This window comes from Lepidochelys kempii, chromosome 19 (genome assembly GCF_965140285.1).
Source record: "Lepidochelys kempii isolate rLepKem1 chromosome 19, rLepKem1.hap1, whole genome shotgun sequence".
Taxonomy (NCBI): Eukaryota; Metazoa; Chordata; order Testudines; family Cheloniidae; genus Lepidochelys; species Lepidochelys kempii.
Genome location: NC_136398.1, coordinates 4,816,375 through 4,838,628, shown reverse-complemented (window position 1 = coordinate 4,838,628; position 22,254 = coordinate 4,816,375). Strand labels below are relative to the sequence as shown.

The following is a 22,254-nucleotide window of genomic DNA, read 5'->3' as shown; positions in this document are numbered from 1 at the left end:
GATTCACTCATTTGCTGGCATGTGCAGATACGCACAGACTAATTTCAAACTATTCTCTTCAATAACCCCTTGAGGATACTGGAAAGGCAGTAAATGTAGAAGCGATGCTGCTACTCTCAATCAGCTAGCTCTCTGCAAGCCACATGCCCAGCAGAAAGACAGAAAGATATAACGGAGACAGGATGAGGCCATTAACGGCTTGAATAATGTATGCAAAGGTCTGAGCAGAGGCAATTTATTGCAGAGAGGCATTCCTGCAGAAGGACAGCCACCTCCGGCATGGCACAGGTTGCCTTTTAAACATTATTATTGCCAGACAGGAACATGGAACATTCATGGGGCTATTTTAATATTAATGCCCTGGGGGAATTATACATGCAACAGCGATGAGCTTTTTCTATGTGCCCAGGTAAATCTGGCAGAAAGCACCGACTGCAAACAAAGCCAAGAGCCAACACCTAATTTAAACCTTCTCCAATGTCTACCGAATGACCCAGGCAAAAGCAGGCAGCCTGGAGGCCCGGCAGTGAAAAGGTGAATGAAAGCTGGGGCCTACAGTTTCTAAAGTGATTGGTGATTTGGGGAGCAATTTTTTTTTTTGGATGCTCAGCTGGAGACTTTTGATTTTCAATAAGTGCTGAGCTCACACTCCCTGAAAAATATAGGCCCCTTTAAAGGTGTCTTGAGTTGGACCCTCCAAAATTGGAGCACCCAAAATAACCAGGTTTCCAGGATTTGGAAACCTTTAGGTTTGTTTTTCCAGGTTTCCACATCATGCTTGTAGTGTGGGGCCCAAAACTGGACACAGCGCTCCCTGCTGCTCCTAGGTGGAGGAACAGCCACGAGGGCTCCATGCACTGCCCCCACCCTGCTCCAAACGCTGGCACTGCAGCTCCCATTGGCCGTGAGCTGCAGCCAATGGGAGCTGCGGGGGCGGCACCTGCTGGCGGAGGAAGCCGCCTCAGTGCAGCAGGAACATGGCTCTCTGGAAGCGGGGAGGCCTGAGGTGAACGCCATCCGGATCTGGCACCCTGAAACCCCTCCCGCACCCCAAACCCCTGCCCTGAGCCTGCTCCTGCACTCAAACTCCCTCCCAGAGCCTGTGCCCCACACCCTCTCCCGCGCCCCAACCCCCAGCCCCAAACCCCCTCCGACACCCAAACTCCCTCCCTCCATTGATAAGTATAAATCTTAGTTAACCAGAATTTTTGACTAACCGGCACTCTCCATTCCCCCAACATGCCAGATAACAAAGTTTTTCCTGTAGTTTTTATTGGGGCATTTAGTGCACTGGATGAGATACAGCACATGCGATAGGTATGAGTAGGATCCATGGGTCTTGAAAGGTGTCTTGTGTGGGATGGTGATCATTTTAGCAGTTGAGATATGTTAGCTTTGCATCTGTTGCTATGGCAGGCTCTGGTCACACTTTGAGTTTGTGAGTCCTGGCCTGTGGGGAGCTCGCTTCTGATGATGAGCGTGGCAAGGTTGGGGGGGTTATTTAAGGCCAGAAGAGGGAGTTCAGGAAAGCTTTCTTTCAGGACATAGTCCCCATCGAGTATGGGTTGTGATTGTTCAGTGATACCCTGCATGGGTTCCAGCGGATTCCAAGAGTCAGTCTCAATATAACCGTGCTTTCAAAACTGCTGCTGGGCTAAGTACTCCCAGTCATCTGGGCAAAAATACTTCAACAACCCCTTCTTCCCACACCTTGAGTCCGCTCCTGCAAGCCCGACTCGTGGAAGTAATACTTACTCAGAGGTGCAGCCCCACTAAATTCAAGGGAGCTTTGTATGCAGGTCAGGACACTCACATGGGCTGTGGATTGGAGGGATCTAGGCTACTTTAAGAAATGTTGCTCTTCTGGTGTGAATTCAGATCGAGTATCTCGCACACATCAGCCACTATTTTATTTCTATTCAGGGTACAGTAAATGTGCTTCACTAAACAACTCAGGTGCAAAGCAGTGCCAGCTTGCTCCTGAGATGCGCACAAATACAGACCTATCTAAGTAAGAGTTTTGGAATTTGGCAACTCAATTAACAGGCTCCTCTCAGAAGGTAAAGACAAAAGAGATCTATGTTTGATCATCTGAGTCCACCACCCTTGGGCAGGGCAGGATAGTTCCCTTTACTCTATCAGCTCCAGGTTAATATAGGATTAATTCCCTACCATACAGTTTTTCCAGCCTAGTTTTGATCATCGCAGAGTATGAGGCTTCTTGCTGCAAGTTATGATGCTACAATAAGCCAAAATAACGACCTGTTTATTAAAAAGGTTTCTGGTTTGTACAGCCGCTTAGCAAGAGAAAATGGAGGGTACATTCATGATTTGTATGGCAGTAGCACCTAGAAGCCCCAGTAAAGGACCAGAAACCTATTGCACTAGGCGCTGTACAGACACAGGACAAAAAGTCACTACTCCAAAGAGCACACAATCTAAACATAAGATAAGAGACAACAAGTAGACCAACATCAATGAGGGAGGAACAATGAAACGAGACAACGTTGGTCAGCTTGATAGGTGATGGTGGTTTATCCCCTCTTTCTAACTTCTGCTCTCCCCTCAGGCCCTTTTGATGCTTTTAGGACAACAATATTTTCTCTTAAGCCTGGGCCCACTCGTTGTACATTATAGAGACAGCAACATTAGACCAGTTTGCTCTCAAAGCAGCAGTTTCCATGATTACACCATTCTTGTATCTGAATCTCCCATCCTTTGAAGTTTTTACAGCCCAGCTTGACAAAGTCCTGGCTGGGATGATTTAGTTGGGGATTGGTCCTGCTTTGAGCAGGGGACTGGACGAGATGACCTCCTGAGGTCCCTTCCAACCCTGATATTCTATGATTCTATGACCTGACACTTAATCCTGAATTCAGCAGCCTGACCCATCTCTAATGTATCTGTTATAGAAGGGAACAAGCTAGAAAGATTTCCAGAAAATGCACTTAATAAAGGTTTGTGTCCCAAGGAGAATTGTTTCCTCCCTTTTGTTGTGAGGAAGCACTGGTTGAATGGAATAAGAACAAACAGATTCTCCCCAGCACATTTATCCCTTAGGATATAGGGAAAGGAATTTAATTTTTGTGGGAACCTCTTGTTAAAATACTGGTGCCACACTGCTACAAGACATCCTAGAGAGTAAAGTGTTCCTTAGATGGAGGGTTAAAAAAAAAACCCCACACAACACTCATTTATGTAAGACTAATATATCATCAGATATTATGCAAAATATTCCAACAGCCCTGGTGATGCCTTCCCCAGTAAGTACATACAGCTGCCGACATACATTCTTATTTATCTTCTACCGCAAGAAGATGTTACAGTATAGACTGGATGTTGGGGCAAGCAGGTCCAGAGTACTGCGAATCTACTTGAAAGAGAGAACGTGGCAGGAAGAGACAAAAGACTGAATTGGGTAAATAAAACAGAACCCAACTCAGACTTAAGGGAACATGCTTCCAGTGCCGGCTGTGCAGGGATGTGACCTTATTTTCCAGAACAAAATGGGTTACTTAAGACTATTCCGCCTCCTAAGGGAGCTGCAGGTGTTCTTACACGGTTTATGCTCAATTTGGTTTAACCACAGAACAAAATGCTAATGTTTACATAAAATGTGGAAAGGGTCATAGCACCAGCTAAGCAAAGCATTAAAAGTCTCAGCATGAGCTGCTGTTCCTTCCTTTCACTTTATAGCATCCTACTTAGGACAAAACACAAGATAAGAGGTAGCAGAAAGTGATACTGAGTAAGAGAAGTCTGATTTTGCCTGCCGCCCCCCCCCCCCCGCACACATCATCAGTGAATATCTGGTGAAAGACAATGGAAGTCAGCCTATTTCTAACATCACCATCTCATACTCCAAGAGTCATTTGCGGGGTTTGAAGATGAGGCTTTCCACATGCAAGAACGGGCCTCCAGCACTTAAGCAAAAGGCATTATTTAGCAGTATTAGCAGTATGTTATATTCCATGTTGGCCAACCACTGGCAAGGGACAGGACACATTTTATAGGTGTTACATACACAGAGCTTTTCTTTTTCAAGGGTAATCAGATGTGTCCAGCTGTTTCACAATACTTAGATTGTAACGTCTCTGGGGCTGGGACCAGCTTTTGTTTTTGTTTGTACAGAACCTCGCAAAATGGAGCGCTGATGTGTTACTGAGTCTCAAACTATTCCACAATCATCATAATAAATAACAGTTCAAAAAACAAAGCATGCCCTTGGAGCTGTCGGACAGTTGAGGTTCTCAGCAGCGATAAATGGCTTCTTTTCTGCTGCCCATCATATTGATCCATAGTTGGAATCAAATAAATTGGTATAATGGTTGCTATTAAAAAAATAATCCACCTTTGTCGGCAGATACCACACAGCAATATTTAAGATAACTACAGCTTTTCTCTATAACTGTAATACAAACTAACTGCAACAACAGCAACAACAAAGTGGCTTCCATTTGCAAATGTGTCATTCATCTGGCAGATCGTAACAAATTTTTTGAATCACTCTCACAGTCTAAGTGACACTGGTTCCTTTAGAAATACATCAGTTCCTTAACAGTTATAGGAGTATACACAGTGTTATAGTATAGTAAGATATGCAGCATCCGGTCACATAACACATGTCTCAAATACCCATCTGTGGCCACTACCAGATGCATCAAAAATTATACGCTATCTTTTTAAACCTGAATATAACCCACCAGTTGTGCAATGTTCTACATGGGGAACAAATTCCTTCCTGACCCCTATGCCCTGAAGCATGTGACTGACTTATTTTAGCTCACACAGCTAAAAATATTGGTCATAAGGTTATCCGTCCATTTCAAAAAAGAATCCAGATACAGTATTTGATTGATTTCCTAAGGCAAGGAAATCCACAGGCTGAACACATGATGTGCAGACATTGAGAAGGTCTAATTTCTATCAAGGAAATATATATTTCTATTCAGGCAGTAGCTCTAAAGACACATTATTTTCCCAGCAGAATGAGACACTAAAACCCTTTATGCAAATCTTTTGACCCTTGCAGTCATAACAGTCTGTAGTGGCAGTGTAACAGTCGGACATGAATTTTAAATCTGACCACTGAAAAACCTATTGTGGTAAAATCAGCTCATATGGCTGGGCAGGTTCTGAGTTCTCTATTGTGTCAATTTCTTGTCAGTTTTTTCTGCTTTCTACATTTTTGTATCAACTACACTACATTCAGTGAGCATTTACCATTAACTTCAAATGGTGCAGAATCCGTCCCAAGTTCTTAAGTCTACTGAAATGATCAGCAAACATCTGACTACATGCTGTACAGAATGGTAACCTTTGGAACACATCACCACACGATACCACTTGAGCAAATAAACTGATTTGAAATAAATTAATACTTGCCACAATGCAATGTGACCATCACAGTATATTTTAATATTTTTCAATCATAAGTATATGAAATATCAAGAAGGTGGTGGTAATTTTATGGGTGGGGGGTTAATTAGTAACCGTAATGGCTTCCTGAACAAAAGGATTGCACACAGGTAAGAAGACCATCTGCAGCAAAATCAAACAAAAATTACAAGGGTTATTAATCCTTATGCTCCAAGGCAACAGCACCTGCTGGGGTCAGGAGGCATTGCCTCCCCTATGGAATGGCATTGCACAAACACCTGTAAATAGTGGGGCAATGTTTAACCTCTCTCTCAACCAGTGGCCACTGTCAGAGACAAGATGTCAAATTAGATGGAGCACTGGTCTATTCTTGCATGGCATTTCCTTTAATCTGAGAGCGATCTGACATTTTATACCATGTTTCAGCCTTGAGGGTGCTTTTCTTTTTCCTTCCCCTCTCCAGCCAAGTTGTAAACACATTTAAGAATAAGGGTTTATGATGGAAGCACCGATTTAGCATGAAACTTGAAAGTCAAGACTGAAAATGCTACTTGGAGATAAAAAATGGAGATAAAACATCCCTTCCTGGCACCAACCTATGCATCAACCACTCCTGTATTGGGACCAGGGGTCACACACAAGAGCAATAGATAAGCAATAGAGTAACAATCACAATAAGCAGCAGGAACCCCGACTGCATGACTCATCAAGGGAAGTGTTAGGAACATATATCATCAGGCAAATAATATTTCTGTATTTAAAATTCAAGATGTATGCTCTGGCTCAGGCTTGCTAATTGATTACACAAGCAAAGGGTCAATAAAAGGATCGATACTAGATGGTCTGCTGAAGTACACAAGGAATTGAACAGGAATGAAGTTGGGAACCAGCAACTATTTTGGTAAAACAACCCAGACACTTGTATATTTACTAACAAACTAGTCGTCTGAAGCTCCCTGAATCCACAAAGGATTACCAAGAAGCAATTCGCCATAGTCATAAAGAAACTAAAATTCCACTAGCTCCCAGAGGCTGTAGCCCTTTACATAAGCAGTGCTTTAAATCAAGTTTTACCTCCTGTATAAAACTTTCTCCAGCCCAGAGACTTTATGCCTATTTCTCTGCTGTCCTCTAGGGTGTGCAGCCTGTAGCCAATGCAAAGTGGGTGTCCAACCCTACCCAATCAGAATGGTAGCATTTTATACCCACTTTACACTGGTGTGAATGATGGCACAAGATGCAGGCAGCAGGCCCAAAGTGCAAAGCAGTGGAGAATTAGATCCAGTGGCAAGCTTTCTAAGTCAGCCTGGCCTACCCTGGCACTGTTTATCTGCCACTTTAATAAAGCTGGCCTATTAAAACTGGCCGCAATTCATTCTGCTTATTAAAATACATGGAAAAAACAAAAAGTCACTACGCTGGATCTGAAAGTCCCTAGACTCTAAGCTTCCTTTAACACAACTAACTATCTGTTCTATTGTGGGCTTCCAACAAAACTCTCAGCCTGCTGTCCCAATAGGTCACCTACCCTGCAGAGCAGAGGGTATTTGGGTTTTTTAAGTGACCCTGTTGAAGCTTTTGTTTTGGTCAGAACGCACAACAGGAAATAGAAAATGGTCAGAAAACACAATATATGAAGAACATGAGGAAGAGAGGATTCCATGATGGAACCTATCAACCAGAGTCAGAGAACACTGAGATGGAAGATAACTATTAGACTACCTTGCTTGTGCCCCATTCCAGGGCAGGATTGTTCCCCATGGTTTATTCTCCAGCGCAGTCTGAAACAATGCAGGCTATGGACCTTCCACCATTTCCCTTGAGAAGACTATTCCAACATCTTACAGTCAATCAGTTGCAGAAACATACCTCTGAACACCGAGGCACCCCTCATTTGAGACTCATCTGGAGATCTCTATTCCTTGCAAGTCTGCTTTACAGTTCCAGGGCATAAGGGTGCATAAAGTCTTGTGCAGACCCTCAGCCTTGGGGTGAATTTCACCCCCTAAGCACAAAGTGAACCCAGTGACATGTATGCATGCCCCCTTCTAAAGATGGGGCAAAGCTGGAGCCATGTAAGAAGCTGCACTGGAGGAATGAGCATGAGATCAGGAGGTCCCAGTTTCTAATTATGGCTTTACCACAAAGTCTCTCTCTGTGGCCTTGGGCAAGTCATTTAATGTCACTGCCTCAGTTTCCCCACATGGGGATGATGATGGCAATGACCAGGGATTGTAAGAATCAGTTAATTAAATGGTTGCACACATTAAAGCACTGTAAAGCACTCTATAAATTGTAAGTATTATTGTTCCTCCACATCTCTGGAGCTTTAGGGATTCTGTTAAAATTAAGCCTGGCTCTCAACTGCATCTTGTTTGGCTTTCACTTGGTTTGGTTTTGTTTTCAAACCAATATTCCACTGAATGCAATGCTGCCAGTCCCATGTAACTGCTCATGCTGCAGCATCTCTGATTCCATCTACAGCTGGATGATCTTTCTAGCTATAGTTTTCTCATGATCATTAGTTTGTGTCCACTGATCTAAATATTAACATAAGGAAGCACTTTACCTCTGCAGGAGGGCAGTGGAAAATCCCAGGAGGCACTGTTTTCCGAATTGGCATGGCAAGTGAGCAAGGCATGTCCCTCCAAAAAGAAGCCCGGGTTGCAGCTATACCTCACTTTGTCTCCAATGCTGAATGTCGTCCCTTGCTGGATCCCATTCTGGAGTCTTCCCGGGTTTCCACATGTATGACTCAGTAAAACTGCCAGAGAGAAAATTGTTCCTGGTTAGTGAGAGATGCAAATTCCACTGCCTCCATCCAGTTAAAACACCCTCCTTCTTTTTTTGCCTCATGTATTATGACAAGGTTCATCACATCAGATACAGAACCCAATTATATAATTAAATAAATGCACTGTCAGTTCAGCACCATTCCAGTACCAAAGCGAACGTATCCCTTAAAAGCAAAAACGTATCTCTTAAAAGCAAGCTCACTGACCATAGGATTTACCATATTGATTAGTTCATGGCCCATCAAGTCTGGTATGTTACCTTCCCTAGTGATAATGCTTCACAAAAGGGTAACCTCTTCCAGTAACTCACCGAAACAACTGTGCCAAGCTCTGCACAGGAGAAGCATATTCCTTCCCAACTCCTACGAGGAATCTGTGACATTCTGTACCTTGGGGGAGTGCCCTGTAACCCCCCTTTTTCCTCCTTTATATATGATTGTGATCTTACATATAAAGCATGCCTTGTAAGATATAAGAGGAAAGGTCATGATGTGCTGGAAGTCATTTCTCTATCCATAGATGTGTATCCTAAGTGTATATGAAGTTATAAGAATTGTGTTGTACGGTTGTCACTAAAACATGCTGCAAGTTCGGGAATCAGCCAGATATTAGCTCCCCAGAGGCAACAGCCAGGAAAGTAACCAAAACCTGGGGCGGGGTGTCAATCAACCCATCAACCACCATTGTCCAGCAAGGGAGCTACAATGCAATGACTCACCTGCACGAGGCCACACCAGAGGTATCGATCAACCTTGCCTGGAGACTCAGCAATGCACCCAGACATGCCTGTTTTCCAAGCACATGGACTGAGGATATAAAACAGACACAGTGGCCACATGCTGGGCCTTTCTCCTTCACCCACCTACTCTGCAAGCAACAAGGACACTCTGCAGACTCCAACTGAGGGGACTAGCCCAGACTTCAAGGGTGAAATCTGTATACTGTGGACTGCAATATCTAGTGGGGTGAGAAAAACTGCTTAATCTAGATGTTGCCCAGTCTAATAGGATTGAGGGCTTAGACTGCGTGCTTATATTTTATTTTATTTTGGTAACTAACTGACTTTTTGCTTTCACTTAATATCACATAAAATCTATCTTTTGTAGCCAATACACTTCTTTTACTGTTTATCTTTACCAGTGAGTTTGTATGAAGTGTGTGGCAAATCTGCTCAGATCTTGCAAAGGCTGGTGTATATCCACTTTCCATTGATGAAGTGGTGAACCAATTAATAAATCTGATTGCTCGTCTTGAGCAGTGCAAGATGGTATATTCCCGAGGTACAGTGCTGGGAGCTGAGGGGAGATTTGACTGCTGCCTTTCCTTGTGTGACTCATGAGTGGCTCTGGGACCATTCATGCAATCTAGCTGGGTGTTGGGTCTCCACATGCGGTTGTGCTGAGCGATCTCAGCTCCTGGAGGGGTTTGCTGCTGGTCACTAGCAAGGCATGTGAGAGACAGCCCAGGCTGGAGACAGTTCAGGGGGCACAGCGGTTCCACAGTCCCAGGCTGCATCCTGGGGATCCCACCACAGAATCACGATATTTTCTCTATCCATTTTAGGTATTTACAGTATGAAAATCTCAACAGATGATGTTTTACTCAGGAACTCAATGTTATTCAATGGCATTCACTAGGTGGGGCACAAAATATTCTGCAATACAGGTGAAATTATGTAAGTCTTTGTGTAATGGTATATGAAATGGCAAAGTCTTGAATAAGCAATTATTCAAGACAAAAAGGCTCCAAAGTCAGCACTTTAGGTTTCACATATATGGCTAGATCCTCAATTAATGTAAAATTAGTGTATCTCCAATGAAGGTAACAGAGTTACACTGATTTACATGAGCTAAGGATCTGGCCCACAATATCCAATTTTAATGTCAAGTAGGCAGCAGCAGCAGAAACTGTAATAAATCCTACAATTTTTCACCAATGCCTCTGTTCAGCAGCCCTAGAGAATCAGTATCAAACTCTACAGGCTCACATAAAACACTCCAAAAAGATCAAGTCTATTCAGGTTTTTCGTGCCTGATGCAAAGCCCAACAAAGACAATGAAAAGACTACTACTGGCTTACTCAGCTTTGAATCAGGCCCTTATGAACCATCTCCCTTCCTCAGCGATGCAACACTGCAGGAAATATAATGGAGAAGAGTTTCTGTTTCAGAGCTGATTTAGTGTTTACTGCACATACAGGAATTTTGTCAAGGGCATGCACAAAAAGGATGAATTCCTGAGAGCACAGGGAAGTTTAGTCTGAGATCCTGCTAAGGAGAAGAGCATGAGTAACAGCAAAATGAGATGCTAAGTAGAGGTAGCAGAGGAAAACAAACCTAGAACTGTGCACAGCCAGGTGAAATGAAGTGAACATTCATCACGATGTATTTAGCCGCTGTAATTGGCGTAATGGCACCGTGCTACGCCCTGCCACACGGAAACATTTTAGAAGAGTGACTCAATTTTCTGCTGTGCCTTGCACAGAAAGCCAGGCCCAGCTGGTAGAACCAGCATCAAATCACTTTAAACCTCATTGCATCTAAAACAGCCAAGCCCCTGCAGGAAGGAATTCTATGCTGCCATCTATAAACAGACACTGTCCATTGTGGTAAAGAAGAGGCAAGACTTGGCTGTAATGAATATAAGGGGGGATTCTTTTATTGAGGCTGCTGGACAAACAGACAAAGTGACTGACTGACCGACCCTGCGGTTCCCTAGTGCTCCAGTTCCCAGGTTAAACAGAACCTGAATTGCCAAGGGATCCATTAATTCTAATGGGAAACGCGTCGAAATCTTTTTGGACTGTTTTGAAAACCTCAGCACTGCCCCTGTTTTCCCTCCCACTCTTTTTTCCATCTCTTCTATCTAAAATATAAGCTCTTTGAGATGGGGACCATCTCTTACTAGGTGTCTGTACAGCATCTAACAGAATGGGACTTATTGTAATACAAATACTACCTCCAATAAAAATGGCTTCCCCTCCCTGTGCCTCAGTTTCCCCCAGAAAGCCTCTGAGATACCATGGTAATGCCTACCTATATTGAAACCCAGATAGGGCAAAAAAGAGAAGATGATGCTTATAACTGAGTCTTTGGAAAGCGCTTAGAATTAAGCGCTTTACATTAAGATTAGTTTCAGAGTAGCAGCCGTGTTAGTCTGTATTCACAAAAAGAAAAGGAGGACTTGTGACACCTTAGAGACTAACCAATTTATTTGAGCATAAGCTTTCGTGAGCTACAGCTCACTTCATCGGTTGCATCCGATGAAGTGAGCTGTAGCTCACGAAAGCTTATGCTCAAATAAATTGGTTAGTCTCTAAGGTGCCACAAGTCCTCCTTTTCTTTTTATTAAAATGAGTGCCTCCGTGGAGTGCATGAATAGGCATTCACCAACAGCTTTGGCAGACACACATGGAGTTACTAACTATATTAAAAAGAAATTCATAGGCGGGGGGAGATAGTGTTAAATATGCCGAATGGGTTGAGAATCGGTGTAGAACTAATGTTTCATTTTCTGCAATGATACTCAAAGACTCAATTTAATTAAATTACTAATGTAAATTTTTTTAATGAACCCACTCCTTCTTTTGTGCTTTCTCCCTTTAAAATTAATGACTAGAACTTCGCTATAAATATGAATCTATCATTTTTAAAAGTCATTCGCTAACACTAGCTGCTCTTTATTTAATGAACTGTTAAGAATCGGACAACCCCGACCTGCATCATATCTTGAGATCATCTTTGAAAAAATGGGATCTCATTTAAAAATTCTGCTTCATTTGTCTACATTAACTAACGTCGTGTTACTGGGCAGATGATGCCCAGAGGCCTTTTGCGCATAGGAGATAAGACGGCGCTAGCTCATTGTTCACTTCGGGTTCAGTCGTGAGCCCTTGCCGCATGCCTTCGCTGGGCAGACAGACGCACCCTGTCACCATGTGCCAGAAGGAGAACAGGCTCTACGGTGCTGCTTTTCCTCCTGCCTCGCGTGGGTTGGGGGCAGACAGGCGCACCAAGTGGCTGGATCCTTTGGCTGCCACATCCATGAGGTCATGCTGGGGCAGAGAATGAAGTAAATGTGTCCCAAGACAAGGGCTAGTACAGACTACTTCCTTCAGGAGCAAGGGGAAAGTCAAGGACCAGAATGTGACTCTCACTGTCGCAATCAGCTTACTGCCCTACTCCTGAGCCAAGGCAGCTACATGCTGCTTCTGACTAGGGCTGCGCTGTCTGTAAGGCCTTTGAGCAGCAAAGCATTAAAAAAAAAAAAAAGGTCCTTCCAGGTCTCCCACCTGGTTCATTCCAACAGCAACGCAAGCAAAGGCCTGCCTTTGAGTTCCATGCATGACTTATAGGGCCCACTTCAACACAGACGCTTTTGCAGCAATTAATGTGTGTTTCTGTTTCAAAATTTCTTAGAGGAGATATTATTGCTCATACTTGGCTGGTTCTAACAACCAGCCGCTTTGATTGCCCAGGAGGTTAACGAAACGGTATTATTTACCCAGATGTCACATGGAAGAGTATTATTGAAGCTTTGTCCTGCCCGTTCACCAATTCCACTGTAAATTGGCAGCATGGATTTTTCTCCCCATAAAAGCTGTGTTCCTAACCATCAACATAATAGTTTCCAGTGACTGTATGGAAATGAATGCAGCCATAGACCAGACTGATACAGCTGAATTGAAGCTCCTGGCTTTTGTGTTTGTTTGAACTAAAAGTCTGTTTCTCTGCATGATAAATTGATGGCAGTTTGGTTTATTTATCTTGGTTTCAACCCAGTGTCAAGTTGTATTTGCTATGGGAGATGGGGGTGAGGATTTAATGTATTATTATTTTTTATTATTATTCCAATAGCACCTAAAGGGCTCAGCCAAGATTCAGGCCCTATTGTGCTAGGTGCTGTACAAACACCTGTTAAAAAGACAGCCCTGAAGAGCTTACAATCGAAACAGATGGAAGGGGCAGGAAGGGTATGTGATTTGTACATACAAGGTGACACAACAGGGCAGTAGCAGAGTCAGGAACAGCAGCCAGCTCACCTGAATCCCAGTGAAGTACCAATATCCACTAGACAGCCCTGCCTCTCCAACTCAGTTCAATTACCGCTTAGGTTATGCGCAGCCACTGTGAGTGGCTGCTGGTCACTTGCTAGGATTACCTGGGTCTCTCTCACTTATTTTTTTTTCCTGCCATTGTGGGGTCCTCTGACATTGGTGCCCGTCGGTCGCACCGACTGCCTCCCTGTAGCACATAACAATCTGGTCTCCTGCAGGGTGTAAGACTTTTTGGTCTAATTTTGGCTGTTGGGCTTGGTGTGTGTGTGCTGGGTGGTGTGGGCGGCTTGTGACGTGCCGGGGGGGGTCAGACTAGGGGGTGGTTTCTTCTGGCCTTAAACTTTATGATTTATCTCAATTAAGAAGAAAAAAAAATAATCTTCCGAAGACATTAAACTTCAGGTAAGGAAAAGCTCAGCCAGGCCTAAACATCCAATTGTAATTCCCTGCAGCCTTCCTAAGATTTTGCAGCATATCCCTCAAAGTCCCCCAAAAACAAACTTCAAATTAATTTGTACATACCGGCTGCTCCCTGTCTCTGACCCCTTTGTTGGCATCCTCTCTCCTGCATTTGAATTCAAGCTCCGCTGTCCTCGTCTCCAGGCAGCCATGCTGGTTTCCCCACCCCTCACCCCACCTATGCGTCTTCCCTCATTTCACTCTCACGCCCTACTTACTTCTCTCCCTTCGCCTCCCCTCCTCTCCTGGAACATCCTCCCACATCCTGTGCACCACGTGCCCTGCATTCCCACCTTCAAACCCTACCTGAGGCCCACTTCCTGGGCAAAGCCAGATTCCACGAAGTTGATCACACCCCAGGTACGCAGGCCCCAATCCACGAAGTCGCTCGCTGGTTCCGGTCGCACGTGGCCTGCAACGGAGCTACAGATTTGGAGGGAGCCAGAAGAGAGCTGAGCACCTGCCACTGTCTATCCTCACTGCCAGCTAAGCACAGCACTTGCCAAAGCTCCCCCCAGGCCCAGAGACACACTCGTCGTATTTCAGAGATCCCAAACCCTTCCCTGTCTTCACTCCTCTTGGGTGCAGCTCCCCATTCCTTTTTGTGCTCTGTTGTTCTCAACTGGCTCCACTTGGTTCTCACCCCATTTCATCCCTACGTTAAGCATCACTGTGCTGGACAATTGCAAAAGATAGTGGGAGTCACAACCGCCACAACTTGCTGTCTCTCCTCCTCGTTCCTGCTCATTCAAAATTAATTAGTAGTTTCGAAGTCATCAGCCATGACTCGGTGCATCCTTCGACAGAATCCCACCATCAAGGTGTATTCAGCCTAATTGCATCAGCCTTTCCTAAACCTTCATCAACTGAAAAGAAAAGAAAAGAAAAGAAAAGAAAAGAAAAGAAAAGGAAGAAAGAAAGAAAGAAAGAAAGAAAGAAAGAAAGAAAGAAAGAAAGAAAGAAAGAAAGAAAGAAAGAAAGAAAGAAAGAAAGAAAGAAAGAAAGAAAAGATGCTTCCCGTCCCATTTGTCATGTGAAACATTTGAGCTATTGCACCATTTCAGGTAGCTTCAAACATGAACAACAACAATCTACTTATTAGCCATTCAGGGTAAATGTCTTTGCTCACTCCTACTCAGATTAATCTTGACGTCACCAGGACCTCCAGTCTGTTTGTTTCAGGGGAGCCTGGCTGTTTAAAAATAGCCAGAGCTTCGCGAACCAGCTGAGCAGCAGCGAACCAGCTGAGCAGCACACAGCAGGAGTTTGCCTGGGATTGGTGAGTATCTGAGTGCGTTTGCTGAGTAAGTATCCGAGCGTGTGTTTGCTGGGAGGGCAGTGTGAGAGCCTGAGCGAGTGTCTGATTGGCTGGGAGCCTGCAGGGGGTGGGCACTAGGGCGGTCTGTTTGTTTGTTTCAGGGGAGCCTGGCTGTTTAAAAATAGCCAGAGCTTGGCGAACCAGCTGAGCAGCGGGGGACAGCAGAGCAGCACACAGCAGGAGTTTGCCTGGGAGTTCGCCTGGAGTGAGCCCAGTGAGGCTTACATCTTGCCAACTTCTCTGAGGAAGCTCATAGTAAGAAGGTGATATGGAAGGGAGGGGTTCAGCTATTGTGACCTGCACTGGATGTGCCATGTTTGTCTTTCTTCCACAGGACAGAAGCGACTGTGTGTGTACAAAGTGCAAGCTGGTCTCCATATTGGAAGAGAAGATTGAAGGTCTGGAGCAACAGATAACAACCCTGCGTTGCATACGAGAAACGGAGGATTTTCTGGACAAAAGTCAGGATATTCTTCTACGGGCACAAAGCTCTAAAGATTTAGAGCAGGTTGCATAGTGGAGCCAAGAGGCCAGTGAAGAAGCTTGGCAACATGTGACCTCCAGAAGAAGAAGGGGGAATGTCCGGGTTCCAGCAACACGGACATGGGTAACTAACCGCTTTCATGTTCTCTCCACAGGTACCATTGCGGAGAGTGGACCAGATGATATGTCTGGGGGGAGAAAGCAGAAGGAGACTCCGCTGGTTGGAAGGCATGAGATGCGCTGTCCTGAGGTGGGGGGTTCCGCGACCACCACTCCCAAGAGAAGGAGGCGGGTGGTGGTGGTCAGGGACTCTCTACTCCGGGGGACTGAGTCGTCTATCTGCCGCCCTGACCGGGAAAACCGAGAAGTCTGCTGCTTGCCGGGGGCTAAGATTCGTGATGTGACGGAGAGACTGCCGAGACTCATCAAGCCCTCGGATCGCTACCCCTTCCTGCTTCTCCACGTGGGCACCAATGATACTGCCAAGAATAACCTTGAGCGGATCACTGTGGACTACGTGGCTCTGGGAAGAAGGATAAAGGAGTTTGAGGCGCAGGTGGTGTTCTCATCCATCCTCCCCATGGAAGGAAAAGGCCTGGGTAGGGACCGTCGAATAGTGGAAGTCAACGAATGGCTACGCAGGTGGTGTCGGAGAGAAGGCTTTGGATTCTTTGACCATGGGATGGTGTTCCATGAAGGAGGAGTGCTGGGCAGAGACGGGCTCCACCTTACGAAGAGAGGGAAGAGCATCTTTGCGAGCAGGCTGGCTAACCTAGTGAGGAGGGCTTTAAACTAGGTTCACCGGGGGAAGGAGACCAAAGCCCTGAGGTAAGTGGGAAAGCGGGATACCGGGAGGAAGCACAGGCAGGTCCTGGTGACGTCAAGGAATTATGACGTGATTGGAATAACAGAGACTTGGTGGGATAACTCACATGACTGGAGTACTGTCATGGATGGTTATAAACTGTTCAGGAAGGACAGGCAGGGCAGAAAAGGTGGGGGAGTAGCACTGTATGTAAGGGAGCAGTATGACTGCTCAGAGCTCCGGTACGATACTGCAGAAAAACCTGAGTGTCTCTGGATTAAGTTTAGAAGTGTGAGCAACAGGAGTGATGTAGTGGTGGGAGCCTGCTATAGACCACCGGACCAGGTGGATGAGGCTTTCTTCCGGCAGCTCGCGGAAGCTACTAGATCGCATGCCCTGGTTCTCATGGGTGACTTTAATTTTCCTGATATCTGCTGGGAGAGCAGTACAGCGGTGCATAGACAATCCAGGAAGTTTTTGGAAAGCGTAGGGGACAATTTCCTGGTGCAAGTTCTAGAGGAGCCAACTGGGGGGGAGCTTTTCTTGACCTGCTGCTCACAAACCAGGAAGAACTAGTAGGGGAAGAAAAAGTGGATGGGAATCTGGGAGGCAGTGACCATGAGTTGGTTGAGTTCAGGATCCTGACATAGGGAAGAAAGGTAAGCAGCAGGATACGGACCCTGGACTTCAGGAAAGCAGACTTCGATTCCCTCAGGGAACGGATGGGTAGGATCCCCTGGGGGACTAACATGAAGGGGAAAGGAGTCCAGGAGAGCTGGCTGTATTTCAAGGAATCCCTGTTGAGGTTACAGGGACAAACCATCCCGATGTGTTGAAAGAATAGTAAGTATGGCAGGCGACCAGCTTGGCTTAACGGTGAAATCCTAGCAGATCTTAAGCATAAAAAAGAAGCTTACAAGAAGCGGAAGGTTGGACATATGACCAGGGAAGAGTATAAAAATATTGCTCGGGCATGTAGGAATGAAATTAGGAGGGCCAAATCGCACCTGGAGCTGCAGCTAGCGAGAGATGTTAAGAGTAACAAGAAGGGTTTCTTCAGGTATGTTGGCAACAAGAAGAAAGCCAAGGAAAGTGTGGGCCCCTTAATGAATGAGGGAGGCAACCTAATGACGGAGGATGTGGAAAAAGCTAATGAACTCAATGCTTTTTTTGCCTCTCTCTTCACGAACAAGGTCAGCTCCCAGACTGCTGTGCTGGGCATCACAACATGGGGAATAGATGGCCAGCCCCCTGTGGAGAAAGAGGTGGTTAGGGACTATTTAGAAAAACTGGACGTGCACAAGTCCATGGGGCCGGATGAGTTGCATCCAAGAGTGCTAAAGGAACTGGTGGCTGTAATTGCAGAGCCATTGGCCATTATCTTTGAAAACTCATGGTGAACGGGGGAAGTCCCAGATGACTGGAAAAAGGCTAATGTAGTGCCAATCTTTAAAAAAGGGAAGAAGGAGGATCCTGGGAACTACAGGCCAGTCAGCCTCACTTCAGTCCCCGGAAAAATCATGGAGCAGGTCCTCAAAGAATCAATCCTGAAGCACTTACATGAGAGGAAAGTGATCAGGAACAGTCAGCATGGATTCACCAAGGGAAGGTCATGCCTGACTAATCTAATCGCCTTCTATGATGAGATTACTGGTTCTGTGGATGAAGGGAAAGCAGTGGATGTATTGTATCTTGACTTTAGCAAAGCTTTTGACACGGTCTCCCACAGTATTCTTGTCAGCAAGTTAAGGAAATATGGGCTGGATGAATGCACTATAAGGTGGGTAGAAAGTTGGCTAGATTGTCGGGCTCAACGGGTAGTGATCAATGGCTCCATGTCTAGTTGGCAGCCGGTGTCAAGTGGAGTGCCCCAGGGGTCGGTCCTGGGGCCGGTTTTGTTCAATATCTTCATAAATGATCTGGAGGATGGTGTGGATTGCACTCTCAGCAAATTTGCGGATGATACTAAACTGGGAGGAGTGGTAGATACACTGGAGGGCAGGGATAGGATACAGAGGGACCTAGACAAATTGGAGGATTGGGCCAAAAGAAATCTGATGAGGTTCAATAAGGATAAGTGTAGGGTCCTGCACTTAGGACGGAAGAACCCACTGCACAGCTACAGACTAGGGACCGAATAGCTAGGCAGCAGTTCTGCGGAAAAGGACCTAGGGGTGACAGTGGACGAGAAGCTGGATATGAGCCAGCAGTGTGCCCTTGTTGCCAAGAAGGCCAATGGCATTTTGCGATGTATAAGTAGGGGCATAGCAAGCAGATCGAGGGACGTGATCGTCCCCCTCTATTCGACATTGGTGAGGCCTCATCTGGAGTACTGTGTCCAGTTTTGGGCCCCACACTACAAGAAGGATGTGGATAAATTGGAGAGAGTCCAGCGAAGGGCAACAAAAATGATTAGGGGACTGGAACACATGAGTTATGAGGAGAGGCTGAGGGAACTGGGATTGTTTTGTCTGCAGAAGAGAAGAATGAGGGGGGATTTGATAGCTGCTTTCAACTACCTGAGAGGTAGTTCCAGAGAGGATGGTTCTAGTCTATTCTCAGTGGTGGAAGAGGACAGGACAAGGAGTAATGGTCTCAAGTTTCAGTGGGGGAGGTTTAGGTTGGACATTAGGAAAAACTTTTTGACTAGGAGGGTGGTGAAACACTGGAATGCGTTGCCTAGGGAGGTGGTGGAATCTCCTTCCTTAGAAGTTTTTAAGGTCAGGCTTGACAAGGCCCTGGCTGGGGATGATTTAATTGGGGATGGGTCCTGCTTTTGAGCAGGGGGTTGGACTAGATGACCTCCTGAGGTCCCTTCCAACCCTGATATTCTATGATTCTATGATCTATGGACTTATTTTCTCCCTTTATATTGCTCGAGTGTAAAATAACGCCAACATTTAATAGATCTAGGTACTGTCTCCTACTCTATTACTCTATTTACATGGCTAAAAGAAACATTTTTATGGCCTGAATTATCGATGGTTGTTTATAACAGCTATATTTTAATGCTGTTGTTGTTCTAACCTTGAAGCCTTAACAAGGAGGACAACTTTTATGATACAGGGCCTCATGTAATCTCTGTCCCAATTAATTCACACTCCCAGCAAAAAAACAAAGCTAATGCATTGGTGAGCTCCAGAATAAAATGAGTGAAGCAAAACAAGTCTTCAAGAAGTGTTAGAGGGAGCTGAGAGAGAAAGTGAGATGGGCAGACCTGTCAGGATACAACTAACTCAGACACTTCTGCGCATCCTAGAAACATTTTTCAGAAGTTTCATTTCAGTTGCTTTTTTCCAACTTCCTTTTGCATTCCTCTGTGCCTCCTGGATCCATTTGCGGTTGGAAGTTGAAGCCCCGAAATGCCACGGAAAAGGCAACTCTTCTAATTCCAGTCCAACCCAGGACAGGAAGTTCCAGGGTTCTTCCAAGAAAAACAAACAAAACATCTGCACCATATTTTTCACCATCCCAGAAACAAGCGGGAGAGGAAAACCTTACAGGAGAGCATGTTCCCATGAGATTTCCACCTCTGAATGGCAGTCACAAGAGTAACCAGGCTTCAAGTGGCTGCCAGGCCCAGACCAGGACATGCTAAGATTTGCCTACCACTGCCTTAGAGGCATGGGGTTCCTTTCTTTTCCCCAGAATTCCGGAGGATCATAGGAGACTTGAGACAGAATAGAAAGGGCGGGCTACACCCATCATGCCTCACCAACAACCTTCCCATGCTGACAAGTTGATGACCGATCAGGTGCCCCTTTTCCAGTGGACAATGCGTGCGCTGTGGAATCCCCTTTCAAGGCTCCACAGGAGGCGGTGAGTGGCGAAGACCCTGGAGATGTGCTGCTGAGAAACGAGAGAGGGGAAGAGTGCCCCAGACTTTGGAAAAAGGCACAAGACCTCCCACATGGATGGCCACAGTTTGCAGCAGATTGTAAGTTCTGGGGTGGGTGAACCCGCTGCCCACTGCATAGCGGGGCAAGACTTCTTCTGGATCCACCAGAAAGAACCGCTCTCATTTTCCACCCTTCCCATTCCTATAGATTTTTCCATGGCAATCTGGCCCAATGAGCTTGGGATCTTCCTAATTTATACTCACATCAATATACTTCAACAATTTGCTGCTGACAAAGCGAAACCCTGAATCATAGAATCATAGAATCATAGAATATCAGGGTTGGAAGGGACCCCAGAAGGTCATCTAGTCCAACCCCCTGCTCAAAGCAGGACCAATTCCCAGTTAAATCATCCCAGCCAGGGCTTTGTCAAGCCTGACCTTAAAAACCTCTAAGGAAGGAGATTCTACCACCTCCCTAGGTAACGCATTCCAGTGTTTCACCACCCTCTTAGTGAAAAAGTTTTTCCTAATATCCAATCTAAACCTCCCCCACTGCAACTTGAGACCATTACTCCTCGTTCTGTCATCTGCTACCATTGAGAACAGTCTAGAGCCATCCTCTTTGGAACCCCCTTTCAGGTAGTTGAAAGCAGCTATCAAATCCCCCCTCATTCTTCTCTTCTGCAGGCTAAACAATCCCAGCTCCCTCAGCCTCTCCTCATAACTCATGTGTTCCAGTCCCCTAATCATTTTTGTTGCCCTTCGCTGGACTCTCTCCAATTTATCCACATCCTTCTTGAAGTGTGGGGCCCAAAACTGGACACAGTACTCCAGATGAGGCCTCACCAATGTCGAATAGAGGGGAACGATCACGTCCCTCGATCTGCTCGCTATGCCCCTACTTATACATCCCAAAATGCCATTGGCCTTCTTGGCAACACAAGGGAATCCAAACCACCTGCAAGAGCTGATGTGTCCAGGCAGAGGTTGCAGAACCCAAACCAAGAGCCAACACCTGATTTAAAAAGACATCCTTAATTTTATTAATTAATTTATTAATTAGATCATAACGTGTCACTGCTCTGCCACACCAGTACCGGCTACAGTATGGGGGGGAAGAGGAGGCTTAAAAATCATTAGAGACAGAGGGGTTTTGTTTGCAGGGAAGAACGCTTTTATTTGGCCACCTAAATGGTCTGTATCTACTTTGGCAGAATCTCAGGAGTGGAACCTTGCATCTGCATTCTTGTTCCTGATGGACCCAACATCACCAGAAGCCAATCCAGGGAGTAACCCGAATTTACGATTTCATATGTTGCTTTTTCCCTTTCCACAGGGGTGAACTGTAATAAGAAAGCTTAATGCCAGCAAAAAGCCTATGCAACACGGAAGTATTGCACAGACCTTTTGCTGGAACGGGGGTGAATTTTGACTTACGTGAAGAAATACCATTTTCTCCTTTCCTTGCCCATAACTTTTCAGCTAAGTGTGCTGGGGATGCCCTACAGTCCTTTAATGTATATAATCTGTGTTTTAGTGTGACCTGTTTTAGTTCAGAAGGACATTTTTAACCTTCAAAATAAGTGTTCACCATGTGCTCCAGAAAAGGAAATAAATGGTATCTTTTCCATTTCGTTTTATTCTTTTTTATGTCGTGATTCATTTCCAGTACAGCCAAAAGAGATAAAGGTAAATGAAAAATATTTTCTCTATTTCCTCTAATATTTCTTTGTTCGCTAAAAAACAGTCAGACACTCCTGGAGAGTAATGGACTAGGATACTTCATCATCCGTCTTATTTGCGGTAGCAGTTTTGGTGCTTTTTTGCAGATCCACTTTCAGTTTTCAGTTTCCCTTGCGGTAGTATGCTGGTGCAAGTTTGCCATTGTCTTCCAAGAGTACCATGCAGGCAAGTAAGGAGCCCTTCAATCAGCCGAACAAAAAAGAAGAAATCATTCCTTACGGAAATAGGAATATAGCTGAGCCCCAGCTATATCATCTCACCATTTCTGTGTTCTTCAGTATTTTTTTCTTCCCTCAGCCCTTTCACATCGAGAGTATGGACAAACCTGTCAAGATAGAACAAGTGACCTACCTGGACAGCTTTGCTCATCCTAGAA

At 45.2% G+C, this 22,254-nt stretch overlaps 2 protein-coding genes across 8 annotated transcripts in view; one reads left to right on the top strand and one right to left on the bottom strand.

The window, feature by feature from the left end:
- CSMD2 (CUB and Sushi multiple domains 2) overlaps nucleotides 1-22,254 on the bottom strand; it is a 541,235-nt gene that overhangs the window by 382,546 nt on the left and 136,435 nt on the right. For 6 of the 7 annotated variants that reach the window (XM_073317325.2, XM_073317326.2, XM_073317333.2 and 3 more), the window contains exon 4: nucleotides 7,949-8,143. The exons of the other annotated variant lie outside the window; for it this stretch is intronic. In XM_073317325.2, the coding sequence (XP_073173426.2) occupies nucleotides 7,949-8,143 (195 nt within the window). The remainder of the gene's footprint in view (nucleotides 1-7,948; nucleotides 8,144-22,254) is intronic. 7 annotated transcript variants of the gene reach the window in all.
- On the top strand, nucleotides 14,765-17,813 carry LOC140900496 (uncharacterized). Its single transcript, XM_078849437.1, has 4 exons — nucleotides 14,765-14,799; nucleotides 15,108-15,261; nucleotides 15,341-15,467; nucleotides 15,645-17,813. Exons 1-4 carry the CDS (start codon nucleotides 14,765-14,767, stop codon nucleotides 16,283-16,285), a joined length of 957 nt encoding a protein of 318 aa, XP_078705563.1. The 3' UTR covers nucleotides 16,286-17,813.

Coding starts and splice junctions, on each gene's coding strand:
- LOC140900496 (XM_078849437.1), top strand. CDS start 14,765: ATGAACAACAACAATCTACTTATTAGCCATTCAGG. Junction 14,800..15,107: donor CTACTTATTAGCCATTCAGG/GTAAATGTCTTT, acceptor TGTTTGTTTCAG/GGGAGCCTGGCTGTTTAAAA. Junction 15,468..15,644: donor GGAGGATTTTCTGGACAAAA/GTCAGGATATTC, acceptor TTCTCTCCACAG/GTACCATTGCGGAGAGTGGA.